The following is a 19,504-nucleotide window of genomic DNA, read 5'->3' as shown; positions in this document are numbered from 1 at the left end:
AGGATTGGAGTTTCAGCTTCAACATCAGTCCTTCCAGTGAATATTCAGGACTGATTTCCTTTAGGATGGACTGGTTGAATCTCCTTACAGTTCAAGTGATTCTCAAGGGTCTTCTCCAACACCACAGTTCAAAAGCATCAATTTTTCAGCACTCAGCTTTCTTCATAGTCCAGTTCTCACATCCATACATGACTACTGGAAAAACTATGGCTTTGACTAGATGGACCTTTGTTGGCAAAGTAACATCTCTGCTTTTTAATATGCTGTTTAGGTTGGTCATAGCTTTCCTTCCAAGGAGGAAGCGTCTTTTAATTTCATGGCTGCAGTCACCATCTGCAGTGATTTTGGACCCCCCCTCAAAAAAATAAAGTCTGTCACTGTTTCCATTGTTTCCCCATCTATTTGACATGAAGTGATGGGGCCAGATTCTATGATCTTAATTTTTTGAATGTTGAATTTTAACCAACTTTTTCACCCTCCTGTTTCACTTTCTTCAAGAGGCTCTTTAATTCTTCTTCACTTTCTGCCATAAGTATGTCATCTGCATATCTGAGGTTATTGATATTTCTCCCAGCAGTCTTGATCCCAGCCTATGCTTCATCCAGCCCAGCATTTCGCATGCTGTACTCTGCCTATAAGTTAAATAAGCAGGGTGACAATATACAGCCTTGACATACTCCTTTTCCTATTTGGAACCAGTCTGTTGTTCCATGTCCAGTTCTAACTGTTGCTTCTTGACCTGAATACAGATTTTTCAAGAGGCAGGTCAAGTGGTCTGGTATTCCCATCTCTTTCAGAATTTTCCACAGTTTGTTGTGATCCACACAGTCAAAGGCTTTGGCATAGTCAATAAAACAGGAGTTGTTTTTCTAGAACTTTCTTGCTTTTTTGATGATCCAGTGGATGTTGGCAATTTGATCTCTGGTTCCTCTGCCTTTTCTAAATCCAGCTTGAACATCTGGAATTTCACGGTTCACATCCTATTGAAGCCTGGCTTGGAGAATTTTGAGCATTGCTTTGCTAGCATGTGAGATGAGTACAGTTGTGCTTTAGTTTGAACATTCTTTCAATGGCAACCCACCCCAGTACTCTTGCCTGGAAAATTCCATGGATGGAGGAGCCTGGTGGGCTACAGTATGTGGGGTCACAAAGAATTGGACATGACTGAGCGACTTCACTTGATTATTCTTTGGCATTGCCTTTCTTTGGGATTGGAATGAAAACTGACCTTTTCCAGTCCTGTGGCCACTGCTGAGTTTTCCAAATTTGCTGGCATATTGAGTGCAACACTTTCACAGCATCATCTTTTAGGCTTTGAAGTAGCTTAACTGGAATTCCATCACCTCCACTTGCTTTGTAGTGATGCTTCCTAAGGCCCACTTGACTTTGCATTCCAGGATGTCTGGCTTTAGGTGGGTGATCCCACCACCGTGGTTATCTGGGTCATGAAGATCTTTTTTTGTATAGCTCTTCTGTGTATTCTTACCACCCTTCTTAGTATCTTCTGCTTCTGTTAGGTCCATACCATTTCTGTCCTTTATTCAGCCCATTTTTGCATGAAATGTTCCCTTGGTATCTCTCATTTTCTTGAAGAGATCTCTAGTCTTTCCCATTCTATTGTTTTCCTCTATTTCTTTGCAATGATCACTGAGGAAGGCTATCTTATCTCTCCTTGCTATTCTTTGGAACTCTGCATTCAAATGGGTATATCTCTCCTTTTCTCCTTTGGCTTTCACTTCTGTTCTTTTCTCAGCTATTTGTAAGCCCTCCTCAGACAACCATTTTGCTTTTTTGCATCTTTTTCTTGGGGATGGTCTTTATCACTGCCTCCTGTAGTGTCACGAACCTCCATCCATAGTTCTTCAGGCACTCTTATCAGATCTAACCCCTTGAATCTATTTCTCACTTCCACTGTATAATCGTAAGGGATTTGATTTAGGTCATATCTGAATGGTCTGGTGGTTTTCCCTACTTTCTTCAATTTAAGTCTGAATTTGGCAATAAGGAGTTCATGATCTGACCACAGTTAGCTCCTGGTCTTGTTTTTGCTGACTGTATAGAGCTTCTAAATCTTTGGCTGCAAAGAATGTAATCAATCTGATTTCAGTGTTAACCATCTGGTGATGTCCATGTGTAGAGTCATCTCTTGTGTTGTTGGAAGAGGGTGTTTGCTATGACCAGTGCATTCTCTTGGCAAAACTTTGTTAGCTTTGCCCTGCTTTGTTTTGTACTACAAGGCCAAATTTGCCTGTTATTTCAGGTATCTCTTGATTTCCTACTTTTGCATTCCAGTCCCCTATAATGAAAAGGACACCTGTTTTGGGCATTACTTCTAGAAGGTCTTATAGTTCTTCATAGAACTGTTCGACTCCAGCTTCTTCAGTGTTACTGGTTGCGTCATAGACTTGGATTACTGTGATATTGAATGGTTTGCCTTGGAAATGAACAGAGATCATTCTGTTGTTTTTGAGATTGCATCCAAGTACTGCATTTCAGAATCTTGTTGACTATGATGGCTAGTGGCTCAGCTGGTAAAGAATCCACCTGCAATGTGGGAAACCTGGGTTTGATCCCTGGATTGGGAAGATTCCCTGGAGAAGGGACAGGCTACCCACTCCGTGTTCTCACCTGGAGAATTCCATGTACTGTATAGTCTATGGGGTTGCAAAGAGTCAGACACGACTGAGTGACTTTCACTTTCTCTTGAGCCAATGGTCACTAAAGCAGGAGGACTTCTCTGGAATCAAGATAATTCTAAAGATCCCCACATTAAGCATTCATGAGTCTTCATGCCAAGTCTCAATCATTATACTTTTTATTTTATTACCATTTTTTTGAGTTTGTGTTATGTGTTAGGCACTCAACTAAGCATTTTGTATGCCTTTTGCATGGTCAGTTGCTCAGTTAATTTCAGTTGCTCAGTCATGTCTGACTCTTTGCAACCCCATGGATTGCAGCACGCCAGGCTTCCCTGTCCATCAACAACTCCTGGAGCTTACTTAAACTCATGTCCATTGAGTCGATGACGCCATCCAACCATCTCATCCTCTGTTGTCCCCTTCTCCTTCCTTCAATCTTTTCCAGTCGCTTAGTTGTGTCCAACTCTTTGCAATCCCGGGGACTGTAGCCCACCTGGCTCCTCTGTCTATTGAATTTTCCTGGCACGGATAGTGAAGTGGGTTGCCATTTCCTACTGCATTTGTATGCCTTATGTCATGTAATTCTCACAAAAATTCTTGTGATTTATTCTATTATTATACATATCTGTAAGTGAGTACAGGACTTCCCTGGTGTCTCAGATGGTAAAAGTGTCTGCCTACAATGCGGGAGACCCAGGTTCGATCCCTGGGTTGGGCAGATCCCCTGGAGAAGGAAATGTTAACCCACTCCAGTATTCTTGCCTGGAAAATCCCATGGACGGAGGAGCCTGGTAGGCTACAGTCAATGGGGTCACAAAGAGCTGGACACGACTGAGCGACTTCACTTATAAGCAAGTAAACAGCTTTTGAGAATCTAAATAACTTACTTAAGTCCCCTCAGCTAATTAGGTGGGAATCAACTTCAACTCTTGCCCAGGCCTCATGAAGGTCAGAAATAGTTCTGTTTCTGTGTTCACTGTATCCCACTACCACTTGGCTTCTCTGGTTTACTTAACTCAGATTGCCTCATAATTTCAGCCTGAGAATGGCCTGTCACAAACTCTCCAGTCCCATCAACACCATGACCTTTCAGTTTAGTTCCCACTATTAAATGGTGATTTATTTTTCTTATTCTGAACTCAGGACAATAAGTATTTGTTTATCTCAGTGCGGTATTGAGATCAAACTATGCACTTCATAAATGCTGGTCAGTCTTTTGCTTGGTTACCCTCACGTAAGATCCGCATCCTTGACTGACAGTTACTAATAAGGATAACTAGGACAAGCAGGATGCATGTGGGGCAGCTTCCCTTAGGAGATGAATGGCTGAAGCAATTGTAGAAGCATCTCTACCAAAAGAACAGGTAGGTAGGAAAGGTCCACAGTGAACCAAAAGAAAAGAGGACACGCAATAGAACCATAAGAAATAAATATCTGAAGACTGGCCAGCATAAGAGAGGTCGGTATAAGAAACTGACATAAAACAGAAAACTAAAAGAACAGCAGAAAAATAGAGAATAATGTTAAGGAATTGCAAAGAGAGTTCGAAAATTAAGGATGCATTGCACAGCAACAAAACCTTCACCAACATCAATCTCACATAGTTCAGGGTTGAGCAAGAACAGGTCCTTGCTCTTAAGGTGGAGGAAACAAATGGTAGTAATCACAGAAATTAATATACAATTGCAGTTCTGAAACATGTGACAGAGAGGAGGTATATAGTATTTTGAGATCCTAGAGCAAGAGGACTTGATACCGTGAAAGAATTCAAGATCTTGCTTAGACTTGATGCCTGAGTTGAGATCTGAAAGGAGTGGGAATGGGCTAGAAGTGGAAGTGAAAGGAGCCCTGTAGACAGTGTGCAGAGTGGCTTTGGCAAGAGGGAATGTAGTGACTGAGAAGTCTCCTGTGTGGCTGGAGTAGAGACAGCAAGGAGTTGACCAGAAAAAGGTAATGCTAGAGAGGTAAACAGAATATGGACACATGCAAGCTTGAGGGTCATGTTAACGAGCATGTTCTGTGCAAATCCTACATTCGGTAAGCTGGGAGGGGAAGGGGGATGCTGGACACGATCGGATGAGTATTCTGAGATGGTTGCTCTGGCTGCAGTATGTTGTTCAGTCATGCAGTCCTGTCCGACGCTTTGTAACACCACAGACTGCAGCACACCAGGCTTCCCTGTACTTCACCATCTCCCAGAGTTTGTTCAAACTCATGTCTATTAAGTCAATGATGCCATCCAACCATCCCATCCTTTGTGGCCCCCTTCTCCTCTTGCCCTCAATCTTTCCCAGCATCAGGGTCTTTTCCAGTGAGTTAGCTCTTTGCATCAGGTGGCCAAAGTATTGGAGCTTAAGCTTCAGCATCAGTCCTTCTAGTGAATACTCAGGGTTGATTTCCTTTTAGGATTGACTGGTTTGATCTCCTTGCAGTCCAAGGGACTCTCAAGAGTCTTCTCCAGCACCTGTTTGAAAGCATCAATTCTTCAGTGCTCAGCCTTCTTTATGGCCCAATTCACATCTGTACATGACTCCTGGAAAAACCACAGCTTTGACTATATGGATCTTTGTCATCAAAATGATATCTCTTCTTTTTAATACCCTGTCTTAGGCTTGTCATTGCTTTTCTTCCAAGACTGCAGTATGTAGTCAAAGATCAAAGAATGACGTTATGCAAGATTTTTTGTTTCAGTTAACAAAGCTCCTACTCATACTTTTTTTTTAAAAAAAGATTTTTGTTGGCACCAAACTTTTAAAGCATGATCACCAGCAGATATTCAGGCATTTTGCAATCCATATACTTAATAATGTTTTCAGGAGTATATCACTTTACATCATAGGTCTGATTTCTGTTGCCTTGACTTTATTTTTAGGCAGCATCTCTTCTACTGGAGTGACATGGAAGCTTCAGCCTAGAGAAAAAAACTCTCATATTATTTCCCTAGCAAAAGTAGGACTTTCCCCCTACAGTTCCAGCAAATATTTCAGGACTGACACTTACTGAACAACTTGGTCACACATCCATTCATGGAATAATCGTATGGTCAAGGACACACTCATGGTCAGGCTCACTAGGTACAATCAATCCCACCTGAACTACATGGCCTGAGGAGAGGAAAGGGACAGTCCCCAAGGACAGACTCGCATGCTGTCCCCAGAAATGAGGGATCCAGGGAAGTTATGGGGGACAGGTTAAAGTCTTATGATATTCCTGGATCAAAATAGCCATACTTTGGATTGAGGGGAGAGATTTGAGAGGTATTTAAGGAGAATAATTTTACAGGATTTTGTAATGAATTAGACAAGAGGTAAGGGAGATTGCTCCTTGGAAGGAAAGTTATGACCAACTTAGATAGCATATTCAAAAGCAGAGACATTACTTTGCCAACAAAGTTTCGTCTAGTCAAGGCTATGGTTTTTCCAGTGGTCATGTATGGATGTGAGAGTTGGGCCGTGAAGAAAGCTGAGTGCCAAAGAATTGATGCTTTTGAACTGTGGTGTTGGAGAAGACTCTTGAGAGTCCCTTGGACTGCAAGGAGATCCAACCAGTCCATTCTAAAGGAGATCAGTCCCAGGCGTTCTTTGGAAGGAATGATTCTAAAGCTGAAACTCCAGTACTTTGGCCATCTCATGCGAAGAGTTGACTCATTGGAAAAGACTCTGATGCTGGGAGGGATTGGGGGCAGGAGGAGAAGGGGACGACAGAGGATGAGATGGCTGGATGCCATCACCGACTTGATGGACATGAGTCTGGGTGAACTCTGGGAGTTGGTGATGGACAGGGAGGCCTGGCGTGCTGTGATTCATGAGGTCACAAAGAGTCGGACACGGCTGAGCGACTGAACTGAACTGAACTGAAGGGAGATTGAAATATCAGGAGTATGTCCTAAGTTCCATGTTTGTATGACTGGTGATATCTGTCATTCACTGAGAGAATCACCACTGACAGGGCACCAGGTTAAGATGTAGAGACAGAGTAGAACAGCATGAGCTTAATTTGGAATGTGTTTACCTGGAGGTAACATTGAGACATTCAAGAGATATTAAGAATCTAAAGATCAGTTGGATATGTAGTTGGATATACAGGTCTAAAGATGAGGGAAGACATCGGGGCTGGAGGATAAGCTTGCCCAGGGTTGGAACAGTCTAATTATTTTGAAGGTTGTAACGACAATGGAGAGTGATAGAGGCAGAGCCAGATTCCCGTCAGTAGAATGGGAGAATGGTAACAAAATTGTGACTGCAAGTATATCCTAGTCATTATGGTAGATTAAATATGGACACAGATTCATTACCACTTCATCCATTGAAAGTGGAGTTTAGTTTGCTTCTCAGTGATTCTTGGTTGACTTTAGTAACTTTCTTGACCAGAAGAATGCAATAGACATAATTTTCTGGGACTTTCCATGCTAGATCTTAAGGTGCCTTGTGATTTCCACCTGAGCCTCCTAGAGTATGTTCTATGAAGAGGCCCAAATAGAGTCTTCTTGGGAAAACATTAAAATCCATAAGCCTCTATTTCTTTACTTGCATAGTAATACACACTCAGTAATTTTTAGTTGCTGGTTTATCATTAGTGTTTGCTTAATCTGTAAAGAAGGGAATTAAGTAGCATAAAAGGAGGTAAGATTTGGCTTTCCCTTTACAATGGATTATTTTTATAAGATTTTAATGCTATAACAATTTTAGTGACAACTATTAGTGTTATCATAAGCTATCATCGTGGCAAGTAAAATTAAAAGGAGAGCAATACGTTAATAATTTTAGACCCAGTTTAGACTTTGCATTAAATTTTAGATCCTTTGCTCAGCAAATGTGCTGTGTTAAACAATTAAATCATTAGTCCACTAAAATCAAACCAGAATTCTTAAAGAAATAGATTTGATGTTCTGTGCTTTTTGTGACAGTGTGGGAATATTCAGTGGTGATATTTTCAGGGATACTTTGCCATTTGAGCAGGGCTTTTCTGAAGTTACAAATAGCTGTACTCTAATACCATTCCCAGAAATACCACCTCTGAAAGTCAGAGAATTGAATTACTTCATTAATCTAGTAACTGTTGTAACCTCAAATAGAGAATTTCAGGAAATACCACTCTCAGATTAGGAATGCCACCTTAATGAAGAATTTAGGGCCATAATAGAGCCAATAATTTTATCTGACTTGCATTTTTCAGATGAAAAAAAAATAGGAGCAATCAAGACACCTTGATCTATATAACAGCTTGCTTCCAAATAGTACTTCCCAATTTCCATAACCTCACTGGACTCAGTTTTCCTATGTAGCCCAGTGAACTTGCATTTCATAGGCATAAGGAGAAAGGAATCTCTTTTGACTCTCATTTCCAGAGAACCCCCTCCCAATCAGACTACAAATGGGAAAGGGAATATTTTCCTTGTTTTCCTGTAAATTGACTGTCAGTGGCATGTTTCCCACCAGTGGAGGTGGGTGTGATGTAGTCTTAGTGGCAGCCCACCTGTTCACTCCAAGGAATTTGTAAGATGGCAAAATCCTGTCCTTACTTGAATATTTTGTCACTATCACTGTTTCTCTGCTCTTCTCCCCTACTTTGTGGAGAAGGGAAGATTTTTCTGGGTCTGGATTACTGTAACAAACTCCCAAAGGCCCTTGTCAAAAAGTTTATATGACTGGATGTGATGTGTGTTGTGCTGAGCTGTTTACTGAGCAGATACCAGCCTTCACCGTTAGTCCACTGGAAATGAGATTAATTAAGCAAAGCTATCATGGAAAGTATTGTCTTTAATCATACATTGATCACCATCTGTACTGAATCCAGAGCACTGAAAAACTAAATACTTTGAGGCATTATTATATTAACTGAGAATATCAAGTACATTTGCAAGCAACTGGGGTTTGGTAGTAAAATTAATTTTTATTCACTTGAATTAAAAATTACATAGCTTTTCTGCTTACTTTTTAAAAATGCAACAATATGGTCATGTGTTTTAAAATTGAACTTAAAAAAAAGTCTTTAGATAGTTCCTTTTTTTCTAGTTCTACTAGGAACAACAAACTTCCAATTTCTTCATAGAAGTAAGAGACACTGTTTAACAGAAGTGAATCACTCAAACTGAAGTTGAAATTATATGTGAATCTTTATAATGCCCTCTTGGATTCTTTCTACTTCAAATCCTCACATTATCAAATCATGGATAAAGAAAGACTTATCTGTGTGCTAAAAGTCAGCATCCCGTATTAGGGCATGCTGCTAACAGAGTGACAGTGGCTACAGTATTTTTTGAACCCATCCTGTCTTCTCTCCTTTTCTTTATGGAATAATGTCTATTCTTTTAACTCTGGTGACTGGACGAGCAGGGGAAAAAGCATATCAAAAATAAGGGCAAACCTCCCTGAGAACAGTACAACTGCCAAACTCCAGCAGAGCTCATATGCTTTGGCTGATGATTACACGTAATTGCAAACCCTTAGAAATTTTGAACCCATTAGAGGAGAAGACAATTATCTTTATCTGCTCATAGAGATGAACAACCAACTCAGATGCTTCAATGATATTTCCTTTTCATCTCTCTCAAAGGTAATAAATCTTGTGAGAATTCTTCCAATGATTGACTACCTAATTTTCCACTTAATTGTTGTATTTTCATCTCAATTTCTAAAGGAGATTTTTAAGTGATAAACAAAAAGGTACATGTCCATCATGCACACACAACACAGAATCATAAAATATAATTAATAAAATAAAAAAGGCTGTGAAAAGGAAGAAAGTAATTTAGAGTCTGCTTCACTTTACTATACATTGTGTAAATTTTCTTATGCCAGCACTTTAGTGATAGGAAAAAACAACTCGATACCTTTAAATACTTTATTGACAATATTAATATACTAATGTATCAAGGTATTTTTGGGAAAATAGATATATATCACCTTAACTCATGATTTCTAATGTACTATAGATATTATAATGATGTAATGTTGTACATTCTTTTTGTTTAAAAATCTGTTATTGTCCTGAATACCTTCTACTTTTGCTCCACATACATACAACTTTATGTTATATGGTACAACATTAAGATAAAAGAAAAATTTTAGTTAGCAGACACCTTTGAAATATGCTTGAAGTAGAAATGTGGTATTTTCATCTGTGACACCAACAGGACCTAAACTGAGTCCGCGAGATGCTATTCAGATTTATCTTCAAAACCCACTGTTTCAGTACTTTCAGCCCCACCTTAAAGACACCATATCAGTGACTGCCAATTCCATTAGGGGGTTCTTTTAACAAAATCATAAACCAGAATATTTCCTCACTTAAACAATTTTATTTATGGTGGAGTTTCCAAAAATCTCTTATATCTTGAAATCATCCACAAAGTACTATTTTGTGCTTAGATTAAAAATGTATTTCTTATAAGAAAATGTTAAAATATATACCATTAGGCAGTATTGTTATATTTTATTTAACACAATATAAATCAAAAGATTAAAGAGAAAAGCAAGACAGTTAAATATATTTAAAACTCCCTATAACTGATTTACATCTATTCTAATGTTTTAAAGAAAAAAAAGCACTAAACATCAGAGGTAATATTTTGATAAGCAATATTTATAAAAATATATAAGTTAAGCATTGCAACAAACTACCTTTGATGAACGGCCCCTATAAGAAATAATATCATTGGAACTATATATCTAAAGCAAAGATGAAGGAAAAGAAGAAAAAAAGAAAGTATAAATTGCAATAATGACTTTTTAAATACACTTTCTTATAAAGTGGCAAGATAACTATTTACAAATTTACAACAGAAAAGAAATGTTTATTTACAGGTTGTCTTGCTTTGGGGTTTTTGGTACCTCCTTCCTCCTGTGTAATAGGCCTTCTGGCAAAATTGATCTAGATTTTTAGTTCATAGCACATGATAGATGAGCCTGGAACTAGAGGCCCCTGGAGTTGCAGGTTGAGAATCGGTGCTGGCAACTGGGGAGAGAGAGGCTGGATCCTGGAGAGGCAATCCAGGTTGCTCTGAGTTGGTGATCCGATCCACTATGCTGGATAAGCAATCCAAGCTGGATAAGGAGCTTTTATCCGTGGCATATACTAAGGACACAAGGAGAAAACCATTAAAAAAAAAAAAAAAAATCCTTGCTTATGCTGCCGCTTAAACTGCAGGTCAGCACCTTCGAAACCCAAAGGTCGGGTGGTTACAGAAAGCCTGGTAGAAATTTGCAACAAATATCTAGCAATTCATGGGGATGAAGTTGGGGAGTGGAGAAGCACCTGGGTAATATTTCAAGCAAAAGCTCACGTCTGTGTGTATATGCATGGATGTATCTGTTAGGAGGATTTTGAGTAGAAGATGTGTGTTTATTTTGCCCTGCCAAAACCCCCATAAATACCATTCTGTTCTCTTCCCAGTACTGCATGGAAGAACAGACTCTACTTTGATAGGCTAAATTCTGAAGTTGAACTGGTCTTTAAACTCCTCTGAAGTCATTGGTTCTTACCATTTGGTACATCAGGACAGTAGACGCTGTCAAAACTGCTGCTCTTTCTGGACCAGATAGGGCTGTTACATTCAGGCTATAATAAAAGACACAGAAGAAGCCGTTTGTTTTCAGGTCTTGGCAAAAGGTGCTCCAATCTCAGGTGAGGCAGTGCTTGCCCACCAGCTCCATAAACTGACCACTCTCAATCACCTTTATTGCCTTGATTTAGGAAGGGCTAGCCTCACCAATCGCAAGGGCACTGAGGTCAATCTCTGTGCTTGGAGAAGAGGAGAGAGGCAGCAGAAAGAAGAGGGTGGAATTCAGCAGCAGTGTACACTGGGTTAACCATGCAAAATGGATTGGAGTAGAAGGAAGCCACACTAATTCAGAGAGAGAACACTTTCCCAAGGCAGAAACACATTAAAACCTGGCAGCGTTGGAGCAAACGCCCTCTGGAAAGAATGCATGAACATCTTTCAGCCAGGCATCAGCAGAGTAGGGGCTGGGGCCATGCAGGCATTTCTTTGTTTCTCCCTTCAGTTACAAACCGTGGGACAGTGGAGGCCTCAGACAGTTGCCTTTAGATATTAGTGTATGTCAAGGTCCACTGGTAGTATACACTGGAAATAAACTGAGTAATGGAGAAAACATCTGACTGATCATTCACAGCCAGCTATCTCAAGTGACAACCTGCTCCTTCAGTGTGCACCTAGAGTAGGTAGGAAGTCAGGACAAAATCCTGTTCAACAGCTGTCTGTGTGCTGGCATCTGTCTAAATGTGGCATCTCTCTTCTCATCTAGATGTGGTGAGCCCCACCCCGCCCCCCAATAGCCAACTATCCACCAGTAACCACTGAATATCTGGTTGCTACACCTGGTCTAAATGAGATGTAAGGATTTTTGTAAAAGTTGGGAAGGTCCTAGCAGGTACAGAGCCATCTCTTACCATGCCATCAGAGCAACTTGAGGTGGGGCTGGTGGGCTCAGAGCAGCTCTGCCCCGGCAGGCTATAGTAGTTTTCCACCTGTTCCCTTAGCAGCTCCTGCAGACTCTCAATGTAGCGGATGGCATTCCTGAGGATCTCCACCTTGGGCAGCCTCTGGTTAGGGTTGGTCGTGGTGCACCGCTTGAGCGTGTCGAAAGCCTGGTTGACCTTCTTCAGGCGTCTCCGCTCGCGCATGGTGGCCGCCTTCCGCCGATCCATGGTGGTGGACTTCCTTTTGCATGCTTTGCAGGCCCACATGAGGCAGTGGCCGGCCTGGTGGTGGCCCGTGGGTGCTCGCACGTGCTCGTCCTCGTCTGAGCCTTGCAGGTCTGCCTTGTGAGCCCCGAAAGCAGCCACTCGCGGCTCAAACTCGTCCCCGAACTCACCCTCGGGGGATGGGATGCAGGAGCCGTCGTAGAAGTACTCAGAGGGCGAGAACTGGCAGCCGTCCATCATGTCCATCGTCTGCAGAGAGGCAAGGGGTGGGCCTGGACAGCAGAGAGATAGATAGGGGAGAAACCGGAGCCTGGCGCCGCTGAGGGCAGGGAAATCCCGGGCCGAGCTCCCTGGTCGGTGTCTCTGGTAATTAACAAGGGCAGACGCCTGGCGGCCTGGGTCTGCCGCGCTGGAGCTGGGGCTCTTTATATATTCTTGGGGGAGGGAGGCCGGCCCCTGTGGCCCCGCACTATTAGCATATCCCACCGCAACCCCCGCCAGGGCTGTCTGGGCAAACCTCCGCCTTTTCTCTAGAGACAGTTCGCTGTTTACTGCCCCTTTTGACGCTAATGGTTTTACTGCGTTTCTGCTGGGGCGGAGGTGATGGCTCCCCAATCCGCTTACTTGCACTCTTTAGATTACCTAAACCAAGGGACACTTAGAGGGTGTCACAGACAAAAGCAACGAAGGAAATCCAACTTCGTACAATTGCTCTCGCATTTAAAAAGAAAATCGGTAAATACAGCTACCCATTTCAGTTGACACCAAAAGCGGACCCGTCTTCCCAATATGAGACATGAGGGACCAACTTTATTTTCAGGTATTTCTCTTTTTCGTGAACTTTAGTTGTGTCAGGAATTTTTTCAGCCATTAGGCCAAATAACAGTTGCTAAAAACTTTCAATAATGAAGTGGCTCTAGATTTTTTTTTTTAATCTGTTTTGTTTCTCATCAGATTGCAATTATGTAGGCTGTATGTTATTGGGGGTAACCTGGCAGGTTCCTTTTCTCCAAAAACAGCTTGCTCTGAGTTTTCTCTCTGCTCATCTGAAGGGTGTGGGCACAGGAGGGCCAGGTGACCAGGAACACACCTGGCTTCCTCTCCTTCCCGCTTATGTGCCTGTTTGCTGAGCGCCTCCTCCTGTGATGGACCTGAGCAGGCGGAAGATCCACCCTGACTGCGTCTCGAAGATTTGTATTCTAAGAAACCAGGTTTTAGATGATGAACTCCTTCCCAGGGGCTTGTCTCCCTTCTCCCTCTTTCTGCCCCGCCCTGTCATTTCCACAGTCTAAACAGCCAAGCTGGGCTTCGGGGTTGCTAATTTTCTGCTTTCAGGCAAACTAACACCGTTACAGATGCGTCCCAGCTGCCGGCAGGGCAATCTTTCTTGGCTCGTGTAAAATTTCCAACTCCTTCGACCAGAGTAACTTCACACACTTTGGCGACAAAAGCCTTACAGAAAAGCAATCACAGCAGGGTCTTTGAAACTTCTTGGCTAGAAGGCGGGAGGCGAGGGCTTCCATTTAAGTGACAATGACCCTATTAATCAGCTTTCGTCAATCCTCCTCCACCCTGACTTAACTCACTATCAAAATCACTTGCGGTAGGGGGTGGGGAGAGGATAGTTTTTATATATGGGAAAAAACTATTACTTCAAGGTCTACACAAATAGACTTGAATATTCTGAAGTTTTGGACTAGGCTTGTGGACTCAAGAAGCGAGTTCGCACCTTGATCTTGGGTCACAGTCCAGTAAACTGTTGTGACTCTGAATTAACAGGGGCTGAGGGGCCTTCTTTTCTATTACATTTTTCTAAAATTACTTCCCGAAAGCAACCCTGACAGGCAGATTCCCCCATCTTCAGGGGCCAAAGAAATATTAACTTTCTCAGGGTGGAATCTGCTCTCCAAAGGGAAGGCCCCAAAAAATCAGGGGTAGGAGAATGTCAGTCACCAAAGTTTGCTACAAACGTGCCTGCCGCTGTCCCCTTTCCCAAGCTCTGTCATCTCCAAGACAAAGACACTACCTCCACCACCACCATCACCACCCATCCCTTGAAAATCTGGCCCCTTTTCATACCAATGGACAGCTTAATTGGGCAGTGGGAATTCATCTGCACCTTATTTTTAGAACTGTTAACAAGTAGATGCATTTGAAATGAATAGGTACCCAGGGCTACACCAGATAAAAGAATTGAGTTCCTAAAGGACCCATCCAGGGGAGTGGAAACATTCCAAAGTGTGCACGTTGCCACCTCAGAAGCACAGTAGTGGGTAGATATTCTCATCCAGAAATTCTCAGCCAGGGACCACAGGTTCTGGTCAGCAGCTATAGTAGCACTTTCTTTGGCTCTGTAGTCCAGACTGTCACACACTGGTCAAAGCAAATCAGACCTGTGTTCAAATTGAAGATTCGGGCACAAATAAATTTGCTCCTTCAAGTTTAAGTGGAAGATAGAAGTTATGCTTCTGGCTTGTCTTTCAGGCGATTTCTTTCCACAAAGCACAAAGTTGTTAAGCATGGGATATTTGTAAGCAAACAATTAGAAGAGTTTTCTCTTGGGAAGCTCTGTTCCCAGCGCTTGCTATGTATGCACTCAGTTATGACTTCCAACAATTCTGTGGCAACTGTAACTGGACCCATTATTAAAAGAAGGTAGCCAAGCTCGGGGAGTAAGTCATTTGCCCCAGGTCACTCAGAATTGGAAACTAGGCATCGCTTCTGGAGGGCTTGAGCTCCTAGAGGTGAATTCCATTTGTTTCCTTCTCCAATCAGTTCGGGCTCCGTGCGCGCCCTTAGCGCTCCAGAGCAGACACTCGCAAACGCAGGTCCGGGGAGCTTTCCCTCCGCTCCCGGCTTGAGAAGACGCTGTCACTCAGGAGGCCCTGTCAGGAACCAGAGGTTAAGGCTGTCTTTGGTAAGGTGATCTCAAAACAAATTTACCAGAGTGCCGCGGGCCAGTGGAACTAAAGAAGCCGAGAAAACACAAGCGCCCGGCGGCTTAATGGAACTTGCTGCGGGGGGGAACAGGGTCCAGGGTTGAGGACCCTTGGGACCTAAGCGCTGAAAAGAGGATCTCAGAGCACCAAAGTTAAAAACCGAGACAAAACTTTGAGACCTCTGTCAGGGGCTAGAGGAGAAAGAGATCAAAAATGGGAAGCAGGCTACAAAGAAGGTAGGAAGCCAATGCGTTCAGAGATGCCTGGGCCCCCCAAATCAGGAGATAACACCCTCGTTCTTTTCCCAGGAGAGACCGTGGGAGGGGAAAATGGGAAACTGAGTAAGAGAAAAACAGTTTTTGTGTTTTTTTTTGAGGGGGGAAATTGAACAGAGAAGTATAAAAAAAAAGTTAAAATTGACTTTTTAAAAAAGATCTTTTCCATTGCTCTTCTTCTCAAGAGAAGAGGGTGGCCTCTTCTCAAAATCAGACCATATTGGCTTTTGCTTCTCATAGAAAAGAATGAAAATACAATCTGTTTTACCCTATTTCTCCAGGGACGTGGATGTCTTCCATGTTCCACCACTGACTCTGCTAGGAAAATATCACAGTAGGCAGAAGATGAGAGGAAAAGTCAGCCCAGCTGGGTCATATAAATAAATGCTCACTAAGATTCTGATGAAGCAGATATAATGGTTTTTAAATTTTTGAGTTATTTTACATTCTGAAGCAAAATAAACACATACTTTTCTTACAATTTAGACTTACGAGCAGGTTTTAATTGCAAAGACCTTTAAGTAATCATCAACTTTTTTTTTTTTTTTGAGAGCCTATTTTAGTTTGAGCATTATGGCAACAATCCTAGTGTTGATGGACAGACCACACCAGCAAAATGATGCTCAGAGCTTCCTTTTCTAGTAAAAGTTGCCCACCCTAGGAATTCTGCATGATTGAAAATTCTCCGTGTTTCTCTCAGCAGGAGAAATTAAATATACATAGGAAGATAAGTTCATTTCAATTCACTTCTGCCCCTACCTGAGACCTTATCAACTCCCGGATAATGGAAGTTGTTCTTGAAATTTTGCTCATTATATTTGACATAACAATGTGCTGAACAATTTCAAACCACTATTAGTTCCGGGAACCAGGCACACCTAAGTAAACACATTAGTACCTGCCAAAGCTGCTGGAAGAATTTGTGGAGAAGACAGCTGAGGAAGACATCGGCCTCTGCCTAGTTCGAAGACTCCCAGGAGAGATCAAAGGCCTAAGTAAGGACTTTAAGCAGCCTTGAGAGCAGAGAAAGTAGGCAGTCCTTGCAGCATTGTCTTTGTTCCAGCACATGGCATAGGCATTCCATCTCACAGGCTGACTCTGAACTAGGCTTGCAAAAAATTGCTTTTTCAGAATGAAACCTCTAGGAAGGAGGGTCATCTTTTGTAACACTGCTGACTCTAAGGGAGTGGCTGGAGGAGTCTGCTGGAGAAATGCCTTGATAGCTTGGCTCTTTAAGGAAATGCCATGTTATAGCTAATTTACAAATGCATTAGATTTGGAGATGGGATATTCAAAGTTTGAACTAAAATTTTTTTAAATATTTTTTCCAGATAAGGTGTTGTAGGAGCAAAGTTTTGAGATGAATAAAGGGGACAAAATATTACTAAGAGAAAAGCACAGATGGGTAAATTCTAGCTTTGAATTTAAATGTCTTAATAAGGGTGAAGGTCACTATAGCAACCCAAGACTTCTCTACCAATCTCAAGAGGAGTTGGGATCACTGATTTTTAGCATCATACCTCCACCCCCAAATCATATGAAAGAGTCTGAAAAAAAAAAAAAAAGAGTCCTTTAGACAAAGGGTATTTCCACTATTTTCAGGCTTGAAATTCAATGATCCAGGTGTGATGATTAAAGTTAGTTTAAGAAAGCTAACATTTGATGTTCTACAGATTATTTCTTCGGTAACATACAAGAGAAAATCACTTGTTATTTTATACTTAATAACCTCTGAAATGAGGCTCCAGTTTAAATCTCAAATTGCTTATCTTTACCGAGTCATTAACATCTTGATTTTCTGTTTCCACAGCCCTGTTTGTTTTGGCTTTGGCCTTAGTCAAGATTACCATCATTAATATCAAATAAAAACATTTTAATTGCAAACACACCAAGGATTCACTGGGAAGCCTACCATGTCAGTTGTAGCAGTGGAGGTCACATGAAGTCTTTGGGAAATATTTGCTCTATTTAATGAAGAGACTTTCTATGGGCAAACTTATTCCAAACAATTTCTCAGGTTACTCAACTAAGAAAGATAAAGAGGATTTGGTTTGCAAAGACCAAATAAAATCTATCAGCAAGTAAAGTCCATGAATTGATAAAAAACATTCTGCTGCTGAGCAGCTTATAACACAAATCTTATTATAAATATATGTGCAATTATAAAGTTAAATGAGTTTACCTGCTCGGTTATGATATCTTATTTCAGTTGAGGCATGAATCTGATTTTCTAAAATATAGAGGTGTGTGTATGTGTGCATGTATATATATATATATGTATATATTCCATATATATATATTAGGAAATCACTATTGATTCTCAGAAAAAATCATAGATACATAAAAAGCATGATTAAGAGGTATACATACAATCAAGACATTTTCATTCACATGTATTCAGATTAGATAATTTGCAATGCTTGACCACATACATTTTAATTAAATGACTTCTCTAATTTGGAGTTTACTAGCTAATTACTCTGGAGAAAGAGCTTTTGAAAAAGTTGTCAAATTCAGTCCAATTATCCTACAGACCATAAATGTATCTTCTCCTTTCTCAAGGCTTCTCTTTCATGATACATAAATGATTAAGGGAGGAAGTTGGAAGCCATTGTTGTCTACTGGCTTAAAATCCTGGCTCTCTGCTCCAAAGTATCCTTTTCTCATAATAAGAAATAACAGCAGGACTTCTCTCACAGATCTTTGTAGGATTATATGAGTTAATAGGTAAAGTGTTAGGAATGGCTCATTCATCTGGCTGTTGGTCTCATTGTTATTAATACTATCCCAGCCAGAGCCTGAAAAGTTAGACAACTAAATCTGAAGGAACTGGGACTTTCAGTGGAAGAAAAGCTGCTTGATGGTAAATCTAGTCACTAATGAAACATAAAAACAGCTAACATTTAATGTTTATTTTGTGTCCCATTTTGGTTAAAGACTTCACAGTGAACCTTCACAACCCGAGGAATTATATAATGAGGAAACAGGACAAAGAGGAGCGGCAACGATTCAATCTAGTTATCAGCCCACAGACGTTCAGCAGTTTGCTGAACTCACCCTCCCACCTGCTGCTTTCACACTTTTGAGAGGGATCATATGTCCAGATCAGTTTCCTCTATGTAGCTTTCTACATTTTAAGAGTATTTTAGGAGAAACGAATTATTCATGCGCCCAGAGATTTGCGTAACTGTTACACGCAGGCAGAGGCCTTTTGAAATGCTGAAAGGGCAAGATACTGCTTCTCGCCTGCAGGGGGCGCGGTCTGTGGCGGCATCTGGGACTTGAGTGGTGGGCGTCAGGTCCAGGCTGGGGCATTGGGTAGCAAGGTTGGGCTAGGGGATGCTGGGTTCGATTTGATTTTTCACGTTTTTGAACTGGACAATAGCTGTGGAGAAAAAGAGGAAAGGAAGCAGTTAAGGGAGGAAGGGGAGGGAGTGAAAGTGCCATCTACAGAATGAGAGAGAGAAGTAGCCATTCCAAAGCAATGCCTTGCCCTCCTCCTAGGCTTTGCTTCCCACCGCGATTCTTGGTGGTCGCTTCTTCCTGAGGTTACAGGGTAAACAAACCTGGCACACGTTGTAAAACCCTCACCGTGAGGGGCTCCTGGGGCTTCAGGCCTCTCTGCGGCTTCGCTGTTTAGTCCAGCTAAGAGGTTTCATGTGTGCTGTGGTCTTTTGCCCTCAGCCAGTTAACCCTTACCTCTCTGGAGGCAACCTTCCATCAAAGATGCCTCCCCCACCTCAGGAGACAGATCGTCCCCCTTCTTTTATCTTTCTATTTGGAAAACAAACCCAAACCACAAGAGGCCTAGAGGATATTCCAGTCTTCAAGCCACCAGTCTAGTTCAAGAAAACCAGGCAGGGACCAGAGACCTTGCTTAGAGGCCAGGGCAGTCCTTGGTACACCATATGAATGCTTCCTCAGGAAGGGCGCTGCCTGTAGCGTCAAAGAGGGAAAGTAACTGGGGCAAAATTAGCTGGATTTT

At 41.7% G+C, this 19,504-nt stretch overlaps 2 protein-coding genes and 1 long non-coding RNA gene across 4 annotated transcripts in view; 1 reads left to right on the top strand and 2 right to left on the bottom strand.

Annotated features, from left to right (window-relative positions):
- The window catches only part of LIN7A (lin-7 cell polarity scaffold A), a 322,471-nt gene that overhangs the window by 210,676 nt on the left and 92,291 nt on the right, over positions 1–19,504 (top strand). The window lies entirely within an intron of this gene.
- Positions 9,920–12,745, bottom strand: MYF5 (myogenic factor 5). The gene is made up of 3 exons (XM_086398860.1): positions 12,051–12,745; positions 11,123–11,198; positions 9,920–10,715 (listed from the first exon to the last, which is right to left on the bottom strand). Exons 1-3 carry the CDS (start codon positions 12,549–12,551, stop codon positions 10,525–10,527), a joined length of 768 nt encoding a protein of 255 aa, XP_086254986.1. The 5' UTR covers positions 12,552–12,745; the 3' UTR covers positions 9,920–10,524.
- Positions 18,417–19,214, bottom strand: LOC147371318 (uncharacterized). The gene is made up of 2 exons (XR_015163458.1): positions 19,086–19,214; positions 18,417–18,904 (listed from the first exon to the last, which is right to left on the bottom strand). It is a non-coding gene; the product is annotated as an uncharacterized LOC147371318 (long non-coding RNA).

This window comes from Bos grunniens, chromosome 5 (assembly GCF_055505025.1).
Source record: "Bos grunniens cultivar Pamir isolate PY7600 chromosome 5, Bosgru_T2T1.0, whole genome shotgun sequence".
In the NCBI taxonomy this organism is placed as follows: Eukaryota; Metazoa; Chordata; class Mammalia; order Artiodactyla; family Bovidae; genus Bos; species Bos grunniens.
The sequence above is the reverse complement of the archived record's forward strand: the minus strand, read 5'-3'. Positions and strand labels throughout refer to the sequence as shown.